The 21,376-nt window shown below is 50.1% G+C and overlaps 2 protein-coding genes across 2 annotated transcripts in view; both read right to left on the reverse strand.

Annotated features, from left to right (window-relative positions):
* The window catches only part of CREB3 (cAMP responsive element binding protein 3), a 196,803-nt gene that overhangs the window by 146,382 nt on the left and 29,045 nt on the right, over positions 1-21,376 (reverse strand). The window lies entirely within an intron of this gene.
* Positions 1-21,376, reverse strand: part of CA9 (carbonic anhydrase 9) — a 35,313-nt gene that overhangs the window by 10,524 nt on the left and 3,413 nt on the right. The window contains exons 2-8 of the mRNA XM_020800732.3: positions 15,175-15,216; positions 14,076-14,246; positions 6,961-7,109; positions 6,023-6,115; positions 5,736-5,802; positions 1,375-1,532; positions 1,029-1,170 (exon numbers count right to left, since the gene is read on the reverse strand). Coding sequence (XP_020656391.3) covers positions 1,029-1,170; positions 1,375-1,532; positions 5,736-5,802; positions 6,023-6,115; positions 6,961-7,109; positions 14,076-14,246; positions 15,175-15,216 — 822 coding nt within the window. The remainder of the gene's footprint in view (positions 1-1,028; positions 1,171-1,374; positions 1,533-5,735; positions 5,803-6,022; positions 6,116-6,960; positions 7,110-14,075; positions 14,247-15,174; positions 15,217-21,376) is intronic.

Raw genomic sequence — 21,376 nt, forward strand, 5'->3', positions numbered from 1 at the left:
CCGGGACTCCAGCTCCGGATTTGTGCCTCGAGGTTAACTCCTGAAGCCTTTTCCATCAGTGGATATAGCCACAAGGCAGCGGAGATTTGAAATCGGAGTTTTCCTTCTCCTAGATGGGCTGCCTTCCATGGCCGACGAGCCCCACCTACCCGGCTTGCTCTTTAATAGTACTAACCTTAGAGGAAAACCCTTCCCCTCCTTCTCCTCCTCCTCCTCCTCCTCGTTCCCTCCTCCTGCCCATCTTCTCACTCTCCGAGGTGCCTTTGGGTGGCCCACAAAGCACCTTTTCCCTAAAGCCTTGGCCTCCTGAGACCCCCCCCTGACTGCCCCTGAATGGACAGCCCCCTCCTTCCTGCCCCCATTGAGCCCTCCTGACCAAGCAGCCCAAGGGCCCTTCCATCCCTCCCCAGAGGCTGCCCCACTCACTGTGTGGACGGAAACAGTTGTGTGCTTGAGAGAAACAGGGAAGCCTCTTCCCCCTCCCCACCAGAATCAGAGGAAATGAAGGCGAGGGGAAAAGTTAAGGTTAGGGCCATGGGACTGAAAACAAGGGCCCAGCAAAGGTGAAAGATTTGTCAGTGAAAAAGCTTGTGAAGACAGATGAATGTTTAAGTGAAGGCAGCTGGGGAGGAGGTGTGCCCATGTGGGACTGCAAGAGCGGAATCACAGGCCAGCGGCAGTGGTGAAGGGTTAGGGTTAGGAGGGTGAAAACATACCCCCTGCTTAGGAGCAGGGGGATGAAGAGACACCCAAGGCTCAGGGAGAGAAGGGGGGGAGGGAGCTCAGCCGAGGGGCAGGCAGAAAGAGACCTTACTTCCCTTCCACCCACCACTCTAGGGCCAGAAGATATGGGGACGGAAGGTAACATTAAAGAGGAAATTCCTCCCTGGGGACCTCCAGATGTTCTTGGACTACAACGCCCAGCAGCCACAACCACCAGAATCACTGGGAAGGGATGGCAGGTTTGCTATCTTCCCTCTAAGCTGCAAGAGAAGCCAGCGCACGCACGCACACGCACACACCCCTACCAGGTGGATGAGCCCCTTCTGGGCTATGGGGCACCAGGAAGCTTGCCAGAACTGTTCGGCCCTGCAGACTCTGTTGTGGGCGGAAGTTGCCCTCGAGGGGCTCGTCATTGTCTCCTCGGAGGGTGTCCTCCAGCATGGATATCTACAGCAAAACATGACCCGTCCGTGTAATGGACCCCAAGCTCGGCAGAGGCACCCCAAGGGTTCGAGGAGGGGAAAGGAGGGTGCAGAGGACATGCGGGGCTTACGGGAAGGCCACACGGCAAGAATCGGGGTCCATTCCACTCAGGAAAGGGAGCTTCCTTCACCCCCACCCCCCCACACTTTCCCCTCAGCCCAGAGGGACCTGATCCTGGGACAGCTGAATGGTCTGGTTGAAGATTGTCCAGTTGACTGTTTGATAGCAGGGCGGCGTGGTCAGTGAGCCGTTGTAGTGGAAATAGCGGCTGAGGTCATGAGGAAGCAGTTTGGCCACGTCAAAGCCTGCAATGAACGTCTTCTCCCCTGAAAAAATGGAAAGATCCACCAGTGAGATCACACACAGAGACACTGAGAGTAACATTTACAAATGGGAAATCAGCAGCACAAGAAGCAACTCTAAATGGAATTACCCACATGCACAAGCCCCTTCATGGATTGCTGCCCCCTTCATGGATTGCTGCCTTGTCGTGGCGAAGGGGCTTGAGTAACTCAGAAAAGCTATGGGCTATGCCGTGCAGGGACACCCAAGACGGACAGGACATAGTAAAGAGTTCTGACTAAACGCAATCCACCTGGGGTAGGAACTGGCAATTCCACTCCAGTATCTTTGCCAAGAATGCCCCGTGATCAGAAACAAAAGGCTAAAAGATATGACGCTGGAAGATGGGACCCTCAGGTCAAAAGGCGTCCAACATGCTACTGAGGAAGAGCGGAGGACAAGGACAAGTAGCTCCAGAGCTGATGAAGTGGATGGGCCAAAGCCGAAAGGACGCTCAGCTGTGGACACGCCTGGAAGTGAAAGGAAAATCCGATGCTGCAAAGAAAAATACTGCATAGGAACCTGGAATGTAAGATCTATGAACCTTGGGAAGCTGGAGGTGGTCAAACAGGAGATGGCAAGAATAAACATCGACATCCTGGGCATCAGTGAACTAAAATGGACAGGAATGGGCGAATTCAGCTCAGATGATTATCATATCTACTACTGTGGGCAAGAATCCCGTAGAAGGAATGGAGTAGCCCTCATAGTCAACAAAAGAGTGGGAAAAGCTGTAATGGGATACAATCTCAAAAATGATAGAATGATGTCAATACGAATCCAAGGCAGACCTTTCAACATCACAATAATCCAAGTTTATGCACCAATCACCACTGCTGAGGAGAACTGACACCAAAGAAAGATGTTCTTCTCATTCTAGGGGACTGGAATGCTAAAGTAGGGAGCCAAGAGATAAAGGGTATAACAGGGAAGTTTGGCCTTGGAGTTCAGAACGAAGCATGACAAAGGCTAATAGAGTTTTGTCAAGAGAATAAGCTGGTCATCACAAACACTCTTTTCCAACAACACAAGAGGCAACTCTATACATGGAAATCACCAGATGGGCAATATCGAAATCAGATTGATTATATTCTCTGCAGCCAAAGATGGAGAAGCTCTATACAGTCAGCAAAAACAAGACCTGGAGCTGACTGCGGCTCTGATCATCAGCTTCTCATAGCAAAATTCAAGCTTAGACTGAAGAGAGTAGGAAAAACCACTGGGCCACTCAGGTATAATCTAAACCAAATCCCCTATGAGTACACAGTGGAAGTAAAGAACAGATTTAAGGAACTAGATTTGGTGGACAGAGTGCCTGAAGAACTTTGGATAGAGGCTCGTAACATTGTCCAGGAGGCAGCAACAAAAACCATCCCAAAGAAAAGGAAATGCAAGAAAGCAAAATGGCTGTCCAACGAGGCCTTAGAAATAGCAGAGAGGAGAAGGGAAGCAAAATGCAAGGGAGATAGGGAAAGTTACAGAAAGTTGAATGCAGACTTCCAAAGAATAGCAAGGAGAGACAAGAGGGCCTTCTTAAATGAACAATGCAAAGAAATAGAGGAAAATAACAGAAAAGGAAAAACCAGAGATCTGTTCAGGAAAATTGGAGATATTAGAGGAACATTTCGCGCAAAGATGGACATGATAAAGGACAAAAATGGGAGGGACCTAGCAGAAGACATAAAGAAGAGGTGGCAAGAATACACAGAGGAATTATATCAGAAAGATGTGGATATCCCGGACAACCCAGACAATGCAGCTGCTGACCTTGAGCCAGACATCCTGGAGAGTGAAGTCAAGTGGGCCTTAGAAAGCCTGGCTAACAACAAGGCCAGTGGAGGTGATGGCATTCCAGTTGAACTATTTAAAATCTTGAAAGATGATGCTGTTAAGGTGCTACATTCAATATGCCAGCAAGTTTGGAAAACCCAACAGTGGCCAGAGGATTGGAAAAGATCAATCTACATCCCAATCCCAAAGAAAGGCAGTGCCAAAGAATGCTCCAACTACCGCACAATTGCACTCATTTCACATGCTAGCAAGGTTATGCTCAAAATCCTGCAAGGTAGGCTTCAGCAGTATGTGGACCGAGAACTCCCAGAAGTACAAGCTGGATTCCGAAGAGGCAGAGGAACTCGAGACCAAATTGCTAACTTGCGCTGGATTATGGAGAAAGCCAGAGAGTTCCAGAAAAATATCTACTTCTGCTTCATTGACTATGCAAAAGCCTTTGACTGTGTGGACCACAACAAACTATGGCAAGTTCTTAAAGAAGTGGGAGTGCCTGACCACCTTATCTATCTACTGAGAAACCTATATGTGGGACAGGAAGCAACAGTTAGAACTGGCTATGGAACAACTGATTGGTTCAAAATTGGGAAAGGAGTACGACAGGGCTGTATATTGTCCCCCAGCTTATTCAACTTATATGCAGAATACATCATGCGAAAGGCTGGACTGGAGGAATCCCAAGCCGGAATTAAGATTGCTGGAAGAAACATCCGATATGCAGATGATACCACTCTGAAGGCAGAAAGTGAGGAGGAATTAAAGAACCTTGTAATGAGGGTGAAAGAGGAGAGTGCAAAAAACGGCCTGAAACTCAACATCAAAAAAACTAAGATCATGGCCACTGGTCCCATCACCTCCTGGGAAATAGAAGGGGAAGATATGGAGGCAGTGACAGATTTTATTTTCCTGGGCTCCATGATCACTGCAGATGGAGACAGCAGCCACGAAATTAAAAGGCACCTGCTTCTTGGGAGGAAAACGATGACAAATCTTGACAGCATCTTAAAAAGCAGAGACATCACCTTGCCAACAAAAGTCCGAATAGTCAAAGCTATGGTTTTTCCTGTCGTGATGTATGGAAGTGAGAGCTGGACCATAAAGAAAGCAGACCGCCGAAGAATTGATGCCTTTGAATTGTGGTGCTGGAGGAGGCTCTTGAGAATCCCCTGGACTGCAAGGAGAACAAACCTATCAATTCTAAAGGAAATCAACCCTGAGTGCTCACTGGAAGGACAGATCCTGAAGCTGAGGCTCCAGTACTTTGGCCATCTAATGAGAAGAAAAGACTCCCTGGAAAAGACCCTGATGTTGGGAAAGTGTGATGGCAAGAGGAGAAGGGGACGACCGAGGATGAGATGGCTGGACAGTGTCTGCGAAGCAACCAACATGAATTTGACACAACTCCGGGAGGCAGTAGAAGATAGGAGGGCCTGGCGTGCTCTGGTCCATGGGGTCACGAAGAGTCGGACACGACTAAATGACTAAACGACGACAAGCTAGAAGTGACAGGATGACATCTTCAAATTATCTCAGCGCCAAAAATGTCCTTAGAAAAGCAATCTAGAGTGACAGCCTTGCAGCAGAGCCAGAGGGCCGTGAGCTGCTTGTGGGCCCGCATGGACTTCCTCTTCTGTCAACCCTCCCCCCCCCCGCCCCGTGAAGAGTCATGGGAAGGCAATCTGCCACACCTCCTCCAGGACTCAGCAGATGGCCACTTATGGAGGGTTGCGAGCTGCTCCCTTCTACTAGAACACGGATGTCGAAAGGAACCTGAATACCAGGCAATTCTGCCAGCTCTGTGTGGTCCCTAACCAGCACGGCTTCCTTCAGGTCCCATGGAATAAGGCCTGCCAGAGTGCTGGCACCCGAGGAGCTCCTGGAATGCTGACGGACCCTGTGATCAGACGCGGATTGCGCCAGGAGGAGGGGTCCCTTGAATGACAGCCATCTCCCTTAAAACAGCCCTTCAGTCTGCCAGGTAGAACCAGCCCAGCCCCGCCCCCAAAAGAAGGTAAGCACTAGAGCTGGACCAGAAAGGCACAGCTTGTGCATGGACCAGGTTTGAGCTGGACTGTATGTTCATGTGATTGCCCGGAAATAGATCAGACCAAACCACTCCACCAGCAGTCCAAAATGTGATCTGTTTCCCTGCGTGATCACACCCAGAGTCTCAGCTACAGGAACTGGGGTTGATGTCTCTGGCTGCAGAGGCAGAGGTTGGGAGTTTGATTCCCCACTGTGGCTCCTTCGTAGGGGCTGGGCTCCAGCTCTGCCATTCTACGATTATAGGCAGCCTGCTGAGGGCAGGCACCTGGTTGCCCACCTCCAACGCACACTAGTCACTAAAGAGTGGAGAATGCCAGGGGAGGCCAAATAATGATTGTCCTCTTTATTACCTTCCTCTTGGACCTCTTTCAAGGATTCAAGGATGTGCTGATACGCCTCGTTTTCCTCCTCCCCAACCTGGAAGAGTCATTGAAAGACCTTGCATGAGCCGCATGCATGGCTGTGCCTGTACTGCATGAATGAACTTCACCCACGGCCTGGGTCCTAAAGGAAGAACCGACAGCCTCCGGGGCCAGCCCCAACTAGAGCAGAGGGCGAAACCTCACAGCTCAGCTGAGTTGCCCCAGAATGTGCCGTGTGCCGCCACCTTCTGCCATCTCCCAGCAACTAAGGTCACCTGAAGAAATGCCGCCAGGACAGCCAGCCCTCCAGGCTCTTGGACAGCATCATGGAAACTGCTAAACTGGGAATTGTAGTGGACCACATGGATCTGGAAGCAAGGGGAGAGAGAGCATCTCTGAGCACACGCAGTCTCTCCCACCCAGAACCCCTGCATACCTCTGCCGTCTGTCTGTCTGTTTCTCTCTCTCTCTCTCTCTTTCTCTCTCTCTCTCTCTCACACACACACACACACACAGACACAGACACACAGACACACAGACACACAGACACACACAGACACACACAGACACACAGACACACAGACACACAGACACACACACACACACACACACACACACACACACACACACAGTCTTGTCACCAGGTCCTCAGCTGTTTTTCCCCAGAACAAGAATGCCAAAGAAACGAGGAGAGCAAGTGTAATGCAAGGGGACGTGGGGCCATTTCTATTTTGCTCTGGGGTCCTTCTGACGGCCACTGATTCTCCTTGCCATTCAACAGCCGCAGGAAACGGACCTGGCTGGTGTCAGCTCCCTGGCTGGTGAGAGCTAGACTCCCTTCTCTCAGGCTGGTCTCCAGATCCACTAGCAACCCTAGTCTGGCCAGCCAGAGAGGAGGACTATCAGGCGGGGCAGCCACAGAGCCACTCTTTAACACAGGAGGAGGAGGAGGAGGAGGAGGAGGAGGACCCCTTCATGTACTGGGTGTCCTCCCAGGAGACTGAGAGGGGTGCTTCCTCTCTCAGCTCCCTATGCATGCCGTGTTGGAGCCACAAAGCCACAAAAACCCTTCAGCACCACTTAGGGTTTGGCTCAGGCAAGGTGGCAGGGGCTGTCCTGGCACATCATGCCTGGAGAGGCCAGGCAGGCAAGGAGTGGTCCCGATGGGCCAAGAAGTGGACTGGAAGCCTCCTCCGGAGACAGCAAGACTCACCTCGCCAGCGAAGCGGTGCCCGTCGACCGTGTGCTCAGAGCCAGGCACGCCATGTGCAGAGCCCCAGTGCAGGTGTAGCTGGACTGCTCGGTATGGCTGCAGGTACCCCCCGCCGGTGAGAGTCATGTTCTCCGGTAGCTTTAAAACAACTGTTGGAGGAGGAGGAGGAGGATGACAGGCAGATTCCCCAAAGGGCTGCTTTAGCCTTCATTCTGCATGCCTCAGTGGGGAGAGAACCTCCCTCGGCACTCTGCCGTGTCAGAGACATTTTTCCTCAACTGAATCTAACTGGTGGCCTCGTAACCTCTGATCACAAGGCTGAGCAATTGAGGTTTTACCCCATCCTCCATATTTATTTGATTTGATTTCTATTCCGCCTATGTATTTGTCTTCAGTGTGGAAGGGATTGTCACTCTCAAACTGGCCTTCTCAGGTGTAGTTCAGAGCACGTTCCCATAGTCTCTCGAGACTGAAGGATGCCTACAATATAAATACCACCCATTTGGCAGCCAAGGCCACTCTGGGCAGTTTACAGCAAATAACATAAAACAATGAAGCAATAAAATAGCAAATAACAACATCAATACATAGGGGCAAAAATAAAAAATCATAAAGTGCAGTGAGGATAAAATTACAATATAATATATACAATTAAAAGCATGTAAAAATAAAAGAACATGGCAGTATGATAGAAATTATATTACAGTATTGGACAGTACAGTGGTGCCTTGCATAGCGATTGCTCCGTTTAGCGTTGTGATTGGGTTCTTTGTCTAGAGTGGGCGGGCCAGGAGATTCGGCGGGAAGAACGGTCGGAGTCGAAGTTGTTGTTATAAATGGATTCATTTTATTAACGTTAACATTAAACAATCTAGGACCAAACGGGTCCGGCAACTCTTCGTTATTCAACAAATTGTACTTCTTGGGTACGGCCCCAGGTCCCACATCTTTAACTTTCACTGTTTCTTTGCCCCAAAGCGGGAAATTACACTCTGGCTCATGACTGGTGCACTCAGCAACGAGCAGGTTGTCCTGCAGCATGGATGGATCACCACCGAACCCTCCAATCGGGGTAGAAAGGGACTGACACCACCAAGGGTCCCGCTGTTCACTGAGGGGGGAGTAGCCAAAGCCACTTCCAGCCTCCATTCCCTTCTCCTCTCACCTGCTCCACACTTGTCTATTTCCTTGGGAAGGGGCAACAACCCATCTTCTCTCATCAGATTTGGAAAACTCTTCGCGAGGGTTGCAATCCGCTCCCTTTCTACTCCCGTTTCCACCGTTTGTGTCTCCCTGCTCACTCCCTCTGAACTGAACTCCTTTTTCTCCCCCTCTTCTTTTATATTGTCATGCCATCTCCACGTCCCTAACTCCTCCCCCCAGTCTCTGGACCTCTCTGCTAAAAAAACCTCTATTGCTTTGTTGGTCGTACTTTCATCATCATCCAACTTGATCAATTCCCCTACAGCACATCCTTCACTCTCTTCTTCTTTGGATGTCTGTGAGGATGGCTCACTTCTATTCCTCTGCTCACAAGCGTCGAAATCACTTTGCGACGAACATTTTGCGATCGCAAAAGCAATCGCTTTGCGATGTTCCCTATGGGGTATTTTCGCTTTGCAATGATCGGTCATCGTAAAGCGATCATTTTCGCACAGCTGATCTGCAGTTTCAAAATGGCCGCCGGAAAAAGAACATGTCCGCCCGCTGTTTTCTGGGACGGATTCCTCGCTTTAGAGGCACCAGAAATGGCCGCACTATGGAGGATCTTCACTGAACGGTGAGTTTTAAGCCCATAGGAACGCATTAATCGCATTTTTATGCGTTTCTATGGGCTTTGTTATTTCGCATTGCAACGTTTTTGTTCTGCAGCGATTTTTGTGGAACGAATTAACATCGCAATGCGAGGCACCACTGTATTATATCAGAGTGTAGAGTTTGTTTAGGGAAGGCCTGTCTAAATAGCCAGTTTTCAGTAGCCTTTTGAAGGTGCCCAGGAAGGGCGGCCAGGCAGACTTGGGGCGGAAGAGAGTTCCGCAATTGTGGCGGGGCCCCTGAGAAGGCCCGATTTCTAGTGGTTGTTTTCCAGGCCTCTCTCAAGGGTCAGAACTCTCAACCGCCCTGCCCAAGATGATCTTAGAGGGCAGGCAGATCTAACTGGAAGGAGGCACTCAGCCAGATATCAAGGTCCCAAGCCGTTTCAGGCCTTATAGGTTAGTACCCTCACCTTGAAGCTGGTACAGAAGTGAACAGGAAGCCAGTGTAAGGCGCCCAACGGTGGGGGAGATGTGTTGGTATTTTCTAACCCCACTCAGCAGTCTGGCTGCCACGTTCTGGACCCATTGCAATCTCCATAGCAGTCCCAAGGGCAGCCCCACGTAGAGAGCATTACAGTAGTCTAATCTTGAGACTACGAGTGCATGAACCAGCGTGGTGAGGGACCTGGCATCAAGGTAGGGACCTAGCTGGGTGATCCACTTCAGGTGGAAATAAGTGGAATGGACCACAGAAGCTACCTGTAATGCCACTGATAGCGATGGGTTCAAAAGCGGGCCCCAAGCTATAAACCTCATTCTTCATGGAAAGAGTGCCCCCCAAGAAAAGACAGTGAGGCACCCAGACCACAGACAGTAGTGGCCCCCACCCACAGGATTTCCGTCTGTTGTCCTTCCATCCCATCCATCCCAGCACTGTATCCAGGCAGTGCTCAAAGGATGAGACAGCACTCACTGCAGAAGGATGAAAGGATAGATCATCTTAATTGGCAAAGAGGTACATTTTACCTGTCTATCTGCTCAATTTATATGCAGACAACATAATACAGAAAGTTGGAATAGATTCGGATGGAGGAAAAGTGAAAATTAGGGGAAGAAACACCAATAATTTAAGATAACGCAGATGACCCCACATTACTGGCAGAAAAGACAGTGGGGCAGAGTGATGTGCGAGGTGTTGCACAAAGGCTTTTAGCCCACATGGAGAGACAGAGAGAGAGAGAGAGAGAGAGAGAGAGAGAGAGACGTGCCTGCTCTCTACCGGCTACTGGAGCTCACAAAGTAATTTCAGAAGAAGATCAGCCGATGCTTTACAGACTGCAGCAAAACCTTTGACTGTATGGGTCATGAGGCATGAAGGATTGGGCTAAAAGAAACGGGCGTGCCTCGGCTCTTGACTCTCAGCCGAGCCTCCTGGCCCCATTAAGTCCTCAGACGCGGTTTCCCCTTCCCTTCTTCTGGGCACTCTCCAGGACCGTGCAACTTGCCCAAGGTTACACAGGCCGGCATCGTCCTTAGAGTAACAGTGGGGAATTAAGCTCCCTGCCTCTGTCCCCACGGGCAGGTACCCAACGCAAGGCACGTCTTTTGTAGCCTCTGACATTTAATCCCATTTAAAGGCCAAAGGAGCCACATCAGAGCCTCCATGGCTCCAACACAAAAAAAATTCCACCACAGGGAAGGCATGGTGGTCATTGGAATCAGGACCTAAATCTCAAAGTCCGTGTCTGGGTCAGAATACCAGCCGTGTGGGCAACATGTTTCTATCTGCCAGGGGCAACAGAAAAGAAAGGGGAACAAAGCAAGGCTTTCTTCCTTTGGACGGGTCTGGCGCCTTTCTCGTCTTATCGCACAAGGCCCTGCCGCTCTGGCCGGCTGGCTGCCAACAAGAGGAGCCTCTCATTCTGCGGAGTGAGCCGGCCCCACCTGCCAACACCCTGAGGTGACCCTTCCCACAGAGAACACAAAGCAACCCGAGGCTCCAGATGTTACTGTGCTTGCACGCAGCGAGCAGGTCGACCAACCTGTGGCACACCCTCAAAGCTGACACTGTTTCAGCAGAAGAGCTGCCCTCAGGCAGACAAGCCACTGATTGAAATTAAGCTAAATTCATAAGGAAGAGGGAAAGGTGTTCGTTAGGCACAGGAGCACAGGGGCCAGCTATATGGGAACGCCGGTTTGAGTCATGGGAGACTGGCATGCATCCAGCTCAGAGGTTTTGAGAACTCTGCCAGCCCCCCCCCCACACACACACACTTCCCCAGGACCATTCTCTTGGGTGCTCAGGCACAGGAGCTATTAGCAGTTAGAAGGCCTGGCTTCACAGGCCCCAGGCAAAAGGGGGGGCTCCCTTGACCCCCATCAGAAAGGGTGATTATACACCGAAGGCACCCCCAAGTAGCTAGCACCCTTCTGGCTTCTGCAGTAAATGGGGTCAAGATAAAAGTACATCTGTGCTTGCCTTATGTAGTGAAAGAACCACTGCAATATGGCGCCTTTTGATTCTCACTTTTCACCCTTCTATCTCTCCACTGCAAAATCTCAAACAAAAAACATTTCAAAGGAAAAAGTATTTTCTTTTCACTTGCCAATTTAACAGATTTTTGTCTCCAATTTGCATTTTAAACAAATAATACCTATGTTACAGGAAATAATGGAATAAACTAGAATGGCTGAAGATCAGGGTTTTCTTCTTTTTCTTCTTCATAGGAACAAGTACTAATACCTCTCTGTTTCTTCCCAAAGAAGAACAGTTTTTTCTAGAGAGGCTGCAAATATGAAATGCAAAACAGCTTCCAGAGACCCATCTGACGTGTGGGGCCAGCAGGGAGAAGCCACTGGCTTCAGGCTAGACAGGGCTGCCCTTGAAAGCCGTACGGAAACTTCAGCAGGTCTGAAATGTGACAGCCAGGCTGGTCACAGGGACTCATAAATTTCATCATTTATCCCCATTCTCAGCTTGCATTCATTGGCTCCCTGTTGATTTCCACCCTGAATTCAAAATGCTGGTTATGACATGTACAGTATAGCCCTTAATGTTTTCGGAGCTTGATAATTGTTGTTAACGTCTGTGCCAGAAATCAGCTACCCTTGTTCCTTGCTCTTCTCAGTCCATGTTGTTAAAAGTGGTCACACTGAGAGGGGCCAAAAAAGCAACGGCAAGGAGTCATGCCTTATGAGTGGTGGCTCCCGGTTTCTGGAACACATTGCCAACAGAGATGTGGCAGGTGCCTTCCCTCTTTTTGTTCAGGAACTTCCTAAATACAGAGTTAACACCACCTTTAACACCTGAATCTCCTGGATACGGTTAAACGAATGTTGGTATGAATGCTTGACTTACTTATATTTATGCTTTAATTGCTGTTTGTATATCGCCATATTGCTTTTGAATGTATTTTTGTTACATGGGATCTTGTGAGTTTGAAGTTTTGACCCATAAACTGCCCAGAGTAGTGTTTTCTAATGGGGCAGTATATAAATCAAATCAAACCCATCAATCAAAGCAGATGCCAGATGAAACTTGTTGGTCTTGTCATGCTAGAAGACTCTCTGTTGGTTTTGGTGCAACACGCAACAAAGGCCGCCTCCCTCGGAAAAAGGGAGAGGATAGACAGCTCTGTTGATTCTCCCGACCTCACCTCCCGGAGGCTTTGCTTCTTAGCTGATTGCCTTTGTATCTCACAGAAAATATGCAGGATGCATGACTGGCTTTAAAGATGCCCCCCCCCTTCACATTGCATGATCCTGGAAGCCAATGCGCCACGTTGTGCCCTTTCCCTTAGTCTGGGATAGGCATTAACACAGTGCAGCTTTTTGAATGTTCCTTACAGCTACTTTTTCTTTTATCTTTTCTTTTGGATTCCCCTGGATTGCTTTGCACCCGAGCAGTGCCTTGTACAATGGGTTTCACCACACTGACCTTCTCCGCACTCGCAACAACTGCCATCAAGTGAGAACAGCCTTACAGCAACCCTGATAGGATTTCAAGGTAAGCAAGGTATTTAAGAAGTGGCTTTACCAGTCTCACACCCTGACTGGGCTACCATGGCTGAGTAGGAATTCGAACCCAGGTCTCCTGAGTCCAAGCCTGTCACATGGGATATCCTTTATCACATTTACAGCCCGTGCTATAATGCAAGAAAGGACATCAATGTTCATCAAAGAGGGGGTACTTAATACATTTGCAGGTGACAGTCAGGGGAGGGAGAGAGACCCAACAACGCAAATAACAAGGGCGTGGCAAGCGGGACTCGGACTGGCGGCAGGACCTGTGGGAAGGACCCAGGTGTCTCAAGAGGATGTGAGCTAAGCGTGAGTCGGCAGGTGATTCAGTAGGCAGGAAAGCAGCTAACTAACTTTTCTGTTTTGTTTGGATAGTGTTTGTTTTAATTCTTGTTTTATATTGCTCAGACTGTAAGCTGCCCAGAGTAGATTTGTTTGAATCTAGATGGGCGGGGTAAAAAGCCTAATAATAATAATAATAATAATAATAATAATAATAATAATAATAATAATAATAATAATAATAATAATAATAATAATAATAATAATAATAATAATAATAATAATAATAATAATAATAAACAACCAAACTTGTGCTCGCCTGCATTCACAAAATTGCCACGTGCAGATCACGAAAGGTAATCACTCCCTATTGGAGAAGGAGAGAAAGTGCCTGTGCCAAATGTTCCCTAAACTAGATGGAGAGAAACGTTCAGGGACTCTAGAGGGGGGTCCAACACACACACACACACACACACACACACACACACACACACACACACACACACACACACACACACACACACACACACACACACACACACACACACACACACACACACACACGCCAAAAAACCCAGCTGAGCTCATTCTGGCTGGAAAGCTTTGTGGCAGCTGGATTGAGATGAGCATGAATTAAAAAATGAATCACCACATTAGTTTAAAAAATCACCAATTCATCAATTCATATCCATGGCCCCAATGAATATGAATCAATGAATTTTTAATGATTTTTGATTCATCAATTTGTTTGACTATAAAATGGTTCCCCAAGCACCTGGATATACTAAAATCACAGAGAACCTTCCTCTGTCTCTCCTCTACCCGCACCCCCATGTTTGGTGAAGATTGGTTTTCAGATGTCTGAGTTATACACCCACAAAGAGGACCCCCCAGGAAAGTTTCCCCCAGGTACCTAGAGAAACCAAAATCATAGAGAAGCTTCTACTGACTCTCTTCTACAATCCCTCCAAGTCTGGTGAAGACTGGGTTTCCCCAAGCCAGCTGCTCACAGGCACTTTCCTGGGGGGGGGCTACTTTGTGAGGGGAGGCACTCACTTGTGTGTCCGTTGTTTTGCAGGCAGAGTCTCTCTCCTGGAGGCAGGTCGTAGCCGGACAACAGGAGGGCTCCCAGCTGGGGGCTGAAGACGGTGGCCCCTGTGTCAATGTCGATCGGGGACTGCAGATGGCCCCCACAAGAGGGAAAAGTGGAGGGCCACTGTGCCTTGCCTGAAAGGAGAGAGAGAGCAGGCTGAGAAAAGGGGCGCCTGGGAGACGGTCCAAAAAGGGGAGGAGGGATGGTCTCTTGGTGAATATCGAAAGTTGGCCCCGGGGGGGGGGAGCAAATCCTGCCCCAGTGCTGGCCTGACATAACTGCTGGGCAGGTTGGGCATTCCTGCTCACTGTGCTTCACCCTGGCTCCTGGAACGATTGCAGGCATTCCTCGCAGTGGCAGGCACCTCCCTGAGTGGGAACTGGCTGGCTCTTGGAGGAAACTGATTCACACCATGCAGAGTATCATCCAACAGCTTGATTGTGCAGGATTGGGGCACAGAGCAATCTGCTATGCAGCAGGCCAGATCCATGCAAGCAGCTGGCATTAGAAGCTACCAGTGGAGCAGTGGGAAACTGGGGTGTGCGTGTGTGGAGTGCATCACTGGCCAGCGACAGCTTCAAGAGATGTGGCAAACCAAGCAAGCAAAGGGTCTTTTCCCCTCCAACCCTGCGATGCAAGACCAGGGCCTTGACGGAGGTGCACAGCGAGCCACAAGCGGAGGCATGGGAAGCCAGCTTGTCCTAAACAGAGCAGGGGTGGGGAGGGGGAGGCAGCCAGCCAGCCAGGGAAGGTGTGCAGAAGACCACGCTCCTTCCAACCATGGTGGGAGATTCTGGCATGATGGGTGGGTTGGGCCAGGGCCCCCAGAAATGAGTCCCCACCCCTAGACAGGCGCTCGGGCAGGCCCGGGTGTGCCACCCAAGGTCCAGGCCAGGTTCGGCTGGAGAGGAAGCAGGGTAGGGTTTGAGTGACCTTGAGGCAGCAGCACAGGTGTGACCGGGAACTGGCTAATCATTAACATGGCCGCCCCTCCTCCGCAGGCTCTCTGGCCAAGGGCCCAGAGGGATAAAACAAGGACATGTTTGACCTCCACGCCCTTACCTGCGTAGCTCCAGTGACCGCCAGCTTTGTGTCCAGGAGGATCTGGAAAGGAAGCAGGGAACAGTCCATGAACAGGAAGCACCCTCCCCCAACTCAGCCCAGGGGCTGCTCACCCAGGAGGGAGGGTCCCTTTGGAAAAGGAGCCACCGCCGCGCCACGCCCCCCGCATCCATGTGAGCTCAAATGTGGAGTCCTGCAGGTGGGGGATCCACAGGGAGGGACACACAAACTACAGCCTGTCTCACCTTGATAGGATGCCTCTCATTAGCCACAGAGCGAGAGGGGGGGGGAGATACAAAAGAAGAGCGCTGCGCGTGTGCACACACTCACACACAATCAGGATCTCCTCAAAGGAGCAGCTCACCACAGCAAGCTCATTGCTCCAACTCAATCACTTTTCAACACCCAGCAGCAGTCGAAGGAAAGAGGTTAGGCCACGCTCTCCTCTCTCCACAGCGAAGCCCGTTGTCAGCACAGAGAGTTGAAGCCCAGCCGCCTCCCCCTCCTGTTCTGCCCAGCTCTCTAGCCCAAAGGTTAGCACACTAACTCTGCCGGGGAGAAACAGACATTGGGAGGCCTGGGGGAGGCTTGCCCCTCCCCATGTCAAGGGGGCAATGCCTGCTGAGCCAAGCTGGGCTGCTGCCATCCCTCTGACAAGGGCACCCCCTAACCCTTCCAACCCCCTCCCCCAGGAGAAGCTGAGTCCTGCCTCTCCAAGACAAATGCAAGGCGGGAAGGCGTGTGTGTGTGTGTGTGTGTGTGTGTGTGTGTGTGTGTGTGTGTGTGTGTGTGTGTGTGTGTGTGTGGGCCTGCTTCTGCCTCCCCACTCCTGGTTCAGGTAGGTGCACTCAGGGTCCCCCCCACCAACCCCAGCTACACTACAGCTGGCTGGCTCTCCTGGTGCTGTGCCAAACCGGAGGCCAATTTCCCAGCAGGAGGTAGGCAGGCAGGCAGACTGAGATGGCAGTTAAATGAGGAACAAAACAAAATAAAAAAACAGGGAGAAAAACATTGTGGCACTTTGAAGACTAACTGCTACATTTTACTGTGAGCTTTCCTGGATCAAGTCCACCTCCTCAGACCTGGTGCACAACAGTGCATATTAAAATGCATCAGCTAGTCTTTAAGGTGCCACAACATTTTATGTCTCTTATTTGTTTGTTTTTGTTTTGTTTTGTTTCTTGTCTGATACACTTGCACAGACTAGCGCAGCTCCTGCTCCAAAAACCACCTTTGTGTCTTTGTCATGAAAGAGCTGCAGGACAGGCGAGTGGCAGAGACAGGAGTCGGAGCCATCCTCCATCTGAATGCACCTCCGTCTCTTCCACAGGATTGAAAAGTGCCTTGCACAGGGGCCACATAACCCTTTACAAAAGGCCTGTGACTTTGGCCCATGCCCCCAGCAGCTTCCATTTAGTGGTCGTACCGCTTCTTCACCGTCGTCCCATTTAGTCAAAGCACACAATTAGCCTTTTCCTCCACTCACTGAATTTCACAGCCTACACCCACTTCCACTTCAGTAGGAAAGAAGGTTTGTTTTTGCCTCCACAGCACTGAAGTCATTTGTTACCAGTGGGACCACTTCGTTGTGAACAATGCCTTTTCGAAGTTTTTAAAAACCCAGCCACCTGAGCATCGGTTTCCACATACTGTATATGCCTGGCCAACTCGGTGTCAGCCTAGGCTCCCCTGGTCACACTCTCTTCCAGGGAGGCTAAGGACCATGGCCCCCTCAGCCAGCCACAGGCTTTGGGGCACGTGAGCCTCCAGGGACTGCATCAGCGTCCTGTTAAGTCCTTCCCTTCCAAAGGCCTCTGAAGCAAGGCTTCTGCCGTAGCCCTACTTGGCGTTTTCTCCCCAGGGACAAGACACAAGGTGCTCCAGATGGGACAGAAAGGAACAGCCAGCAATGCTAACGGATCTCTCTCCATGGGACCATGGGGTCAGAGTAAGCTCTGCCAACTGCCCATTGGCCATATATCTCCACAGGACCACCAAACACAGCTTGTGGCTTCGGGAGAGCAGCCTCCATTACAGCAGTGGTGTGTCAAATCTGGCCCCAGCCTCATGTTGGCCTTGAGCCGGAATGCCTTGCTGATGGGAGGGGGATAGGGGTGGGGTAAGATCAATGTTTAAGCATGACTCTTTATTTATTTATTACTTCAATGTCTATACACTCCATTAGTGCAAACAATCTCTGGGTGGTTCACAACACATCAGTCATCTTTGTAACAAAAGAATACAAAATTACAATGCACAACAAATACAATAACATACAATAAAACCCCACCACTAGCTAAATAAACCTGCATTTCAATATAATTAATCATATTTAAATAAATTTGAGCATCTCAAGCCAATGGTTAAAATGCCAATAAAAGACAGCTTTGTACAGTTCAGTTTTTAGTAGTTTCCTAAAACTTGGAGAGCGACCGTATCTGAAAAACCTCTGCTGGACGCTTGCTCCAGAGGGAAGGTCCATGGCCGAGAAAGCCCGTTTCCTAGGGTTAACTCTTTTGACCTCCTTGGGTGCCACGATGTTTAACATCATGGCTTCAGAAGGACAGAAAGTTGAGTCACCCTTGAGCCAGCTCCCTGAGCGTGTCGGGACTGAATTCAGGTTGTGAGCACAGTCCTGACTGCAGTACCACCATTTAACCACTATGCCACAAGGCTCCTAGAAGAAAAGGAAAGACAGAACTGTGTGTCATCCACATATTGATGACCATGAATTCCAAATCTCTGTATGACTTCTCCCAGTGGCTTCATATAGATATCAAAAGCATTTGAGAAACAGCCAGTCCCTGCAGGACCCCATGACAGAGATCCCTAGGGATGGACAAAGCATCTCCAAGCTAGTATTTCTGTACTATAGCATGACCTGAAAGGGATCTAGGCTGTCCTTTCCCTCCAAGAATGCTTGCTGTGGTTGGTTTTCCTTTCTGGTTCATTTCCTCACTACTATCACCTGTGCTCTCCTCTACGCTACTCCCTGCCCTCTCGTTCTTCAGACTATATGACCAGAGTGCAAGCTACTGGAAGACAGATTTTGACTGAATATCAAGAAAAATGTCTGAACTGTCACAGCAGTGCTACAGTGGAACCCATGACCTGGGGAAGTGATGAGGGCTCTGAAGCTGGAGGCCTTCGAGAGAAAACTGGACCATCACCCTCTGTCAGATCTGCTTTGACTTGGATTCCTGCCTTGAGGAGAGGGTTGGACTTGATGGCCTTAAAGGTCCCCATCAGGTGGCACCTCATTGGCAGTTGGACAGCAAGGGAGGATGGTGACCAGCAATGCCACTGATGTTTAGAATAATTTCTCAGATGAATGCAGCCATTTATTTAGCGATGTATCACTTTTTAAAAAAAACTTGCAAAAAGTGAACATTGTGCTCCTAAAAGACAAAGGAAAGGAGTTTATTTCATCTGTGTAGCCACCAAATCCAGTTTTAAGTATCAGAAATAAACACGGGTACCGATTTATCCACCACTTGACTTAATACCAATATTTTAAGAAGTCAGAACAGGAACTGATTCAAATGGGCAGTGGGACCATCCCCTGACAAGTGTCGTTTCCCACCAGCTTCAGCAGACTGCAGCAGCCTCCCCTTCATCTGATGCATAAAAACTGTTAATCATCAGGGTGACAAATGAACCTAGGGAGAGTTCACTGCAACAGTATAATATACCGGTCAAGTTCCTTTTGAAAGAGCAGGACTTCAGCAGAAGATCTGATCTGGGAGGTGTCTTTCCCCCTCTTCACAAGCCAAGAGGAAACGAAAAGTTCCCTGGATCCTCAGTGAGAAAGCCTTCCGTCCCCCCCCCCGCCTCCCCGCTGTGCCTGGAGACCCAAATGCCTTCCTTGCCTTCCACATGGCCGAACAGTCTACTCTCCAGGAATAAATGGGCAGATCAGAAAATCCCTCAGAATTTGAACCCCAGGGGAATGGCTTCCTGGCAGAGGTGGGCTCTTTGCCTGACCACCCAAAGGACCCTGGTTCAACAATTCTGCACAAAGGTGTTTGTTTGTTTTTCATGGCGAAGCAAAAGAGGGGCAAAGCAGTGGGGAAAAACCAGAGGAGTGTTGCAGATGGGAAGCAGGGCTCCCAGACTCCCATAACCTCCTGTGCAGAGACCCTGCAAGCAGGATGGTGGAAGGGTCCCTCCTTGGAAAGGGCCCCAAGCTGCTCACCTTTGAACGCCTGCTCTGCTCAAGGAAGGCCCGGTTCTCTTGGCCCCTCTCGCCTGGTGTTCATGCCAGGTCCTGCAGGTGCCAAGAGGGAGTCTTTCCCTGCCTCTCCCTGGCGATGCACCACACAGAGCAGGGCCTGTGCCAAAGACCCTAGCCCTTCTCCAGGCAAAGTCAAGCAGCAGGGTGAGGGAAGAAGGAAGGATGCCTTCCACGCACCCAGTCTTGAGAAACTGCACTGACCTCACCTCTGAGGGCCCTCTTTGAACAAGGAGGGAAGGAAGCACTCTGTGGCACCAGGGGCACCAAAGTGGTCCTGGCTACTGAGCCAGCCACCTTCTGCTTCCTCCTGCCTTCCTAACACCATCAAGAAGAACTGCCATGTGCTTCTTTTGCAACCTTTTGCTCGGAACAACTCCTCCAGCAGCAGTGGCAGATAATCCCTTGCTGGCAGCCTAGCTCAGATCTTGGAAGTTCATGTGCCCAGGAAACAGAGCAATGCCCAAGGCGTGGGACTAGGGCCAATTTCCTGCACCGTCACTCCCTTTCTCTTTGTCTCTGCTTTGTGAGGAAAGGTGATGGATCACCTGCCCACCAGCGAAGGCAGGTGGCTGGCAAGTATTTGCACGGGGTGCCCAGCCCCAACTGACTTCAGGGAGTTTTGGAGCTGTGACGGCTGGCTGCGTGGGCCCCACAAGAACTCGACCCCTCCATTGCTACAAGGTCAGTAGCAAACGTTATCCCCTCCTCCAGTGCCAGACTCATGCAGCACCTTCAACCTTCAAGTGGGTGGCGCCAGAGCAGTTCTTGGGTACGGCAGTCCCCCGTTCCTCCCCCCCGCCCCATCAGTTTCTGAGTTGGTGGGAACATTGAAAATTATGAGGGAACGTTGTCAACATTTTCCGAAAATGCCTGCCAACGCTGGTGTGGCCAGTCGCGATGTATAAGGGAAACTCCAGAGGCTAAAAACAATGCGTCAACCCCCAGAAGGCGAGGCAGGATCTGGGCTTTGGAACCCAACAACACTGTTTCTGAGAATCCACAGTTTTCTGCCCATAGCAAGCAGGTGAGGAGCTTGGCTGAGGCACCGCTTGCCAAGCACAGGAAGGATCTTCTAGGAGCCAAACACTGTCCTACCTTTGTCCCCACAAACTGCTACAAAATGCCTGTTTCGTGGAAGGCCCGTGTTGTCCTCAGAGAAACACTCACAGGCATAATCCCAAGGAAAGCTTACTTCACACCAAAATAAGCCAACAAACCAATGAACATCATACACGTTCCATGCACAAGGAACCCTAACCCACATGCCCCCTCCCCAATTACTGGTGGTGCTGGTGGCGGCGGTTGCATTTCTGGAAGACTGACTTCCCCTCAGAACAAAGCCCTGGGTGCAGCCATCTAAGAACATGGCAGAGGGTGAAGGACAATGCTTTTCTCTGTGGCCCCATCAGACACACATGGCTGAAAAGGGTTTTTTTTTTCCAATTGAGAAATAAGTGTTCAAAAATCAGGAGAAGTGGGAAGGCATCTGTAGGTACCATGATGTCCATGGGCAGCAAGGCAGGTCCACAAGGGCTGGGATCGAAGGATGAGTCAGCCGCAGTGTGCGACGGCTGCCAAGAAAGTCCACACCGTCCTAGGCTGCATCAACAGGGGGACGGCATCAAGATCACGGGAAGTGAGAGTACCGCTCTGTACCACACTGGTGAGGCCGCACTTGCTGTGTCCAGTTCTGGTCACCACAATACAAAAAAGATGCTGAGGCCCTGGAAGGAGTGCCAAGAAGAGCAACAAAGATGATGAGGGGACTGGAGGCTAAATCCTATGAAGAACGACTCGAAGAACTAGGTATGTTCAGCTTAACAAAGAGAAAACTGAGGGGGAGATATGATAGCAGTCTTCGAATATCTGAAGGGTTGTCACAGAGAAGAGGACATTGATTTATGCTCCTTATGCACCTGAGGGTAGGACAAGAACCAATGGGTGGAGATCCAACCTGGAAATAAGGAG

Source organism: Pogona vitticeps, chromosome 2 (assembly GCF_051106095.1).
Source record: "Pogona vitticeps strain Pit_001003342236 chromosome 2, PviZW2.1, whole genome shotgun sequence".
NCBI lineage: Eukaryota > Metazoa > Chordata > Lepidosauria > Squamata > Agamidae > Pogona > Pogona vitticeps.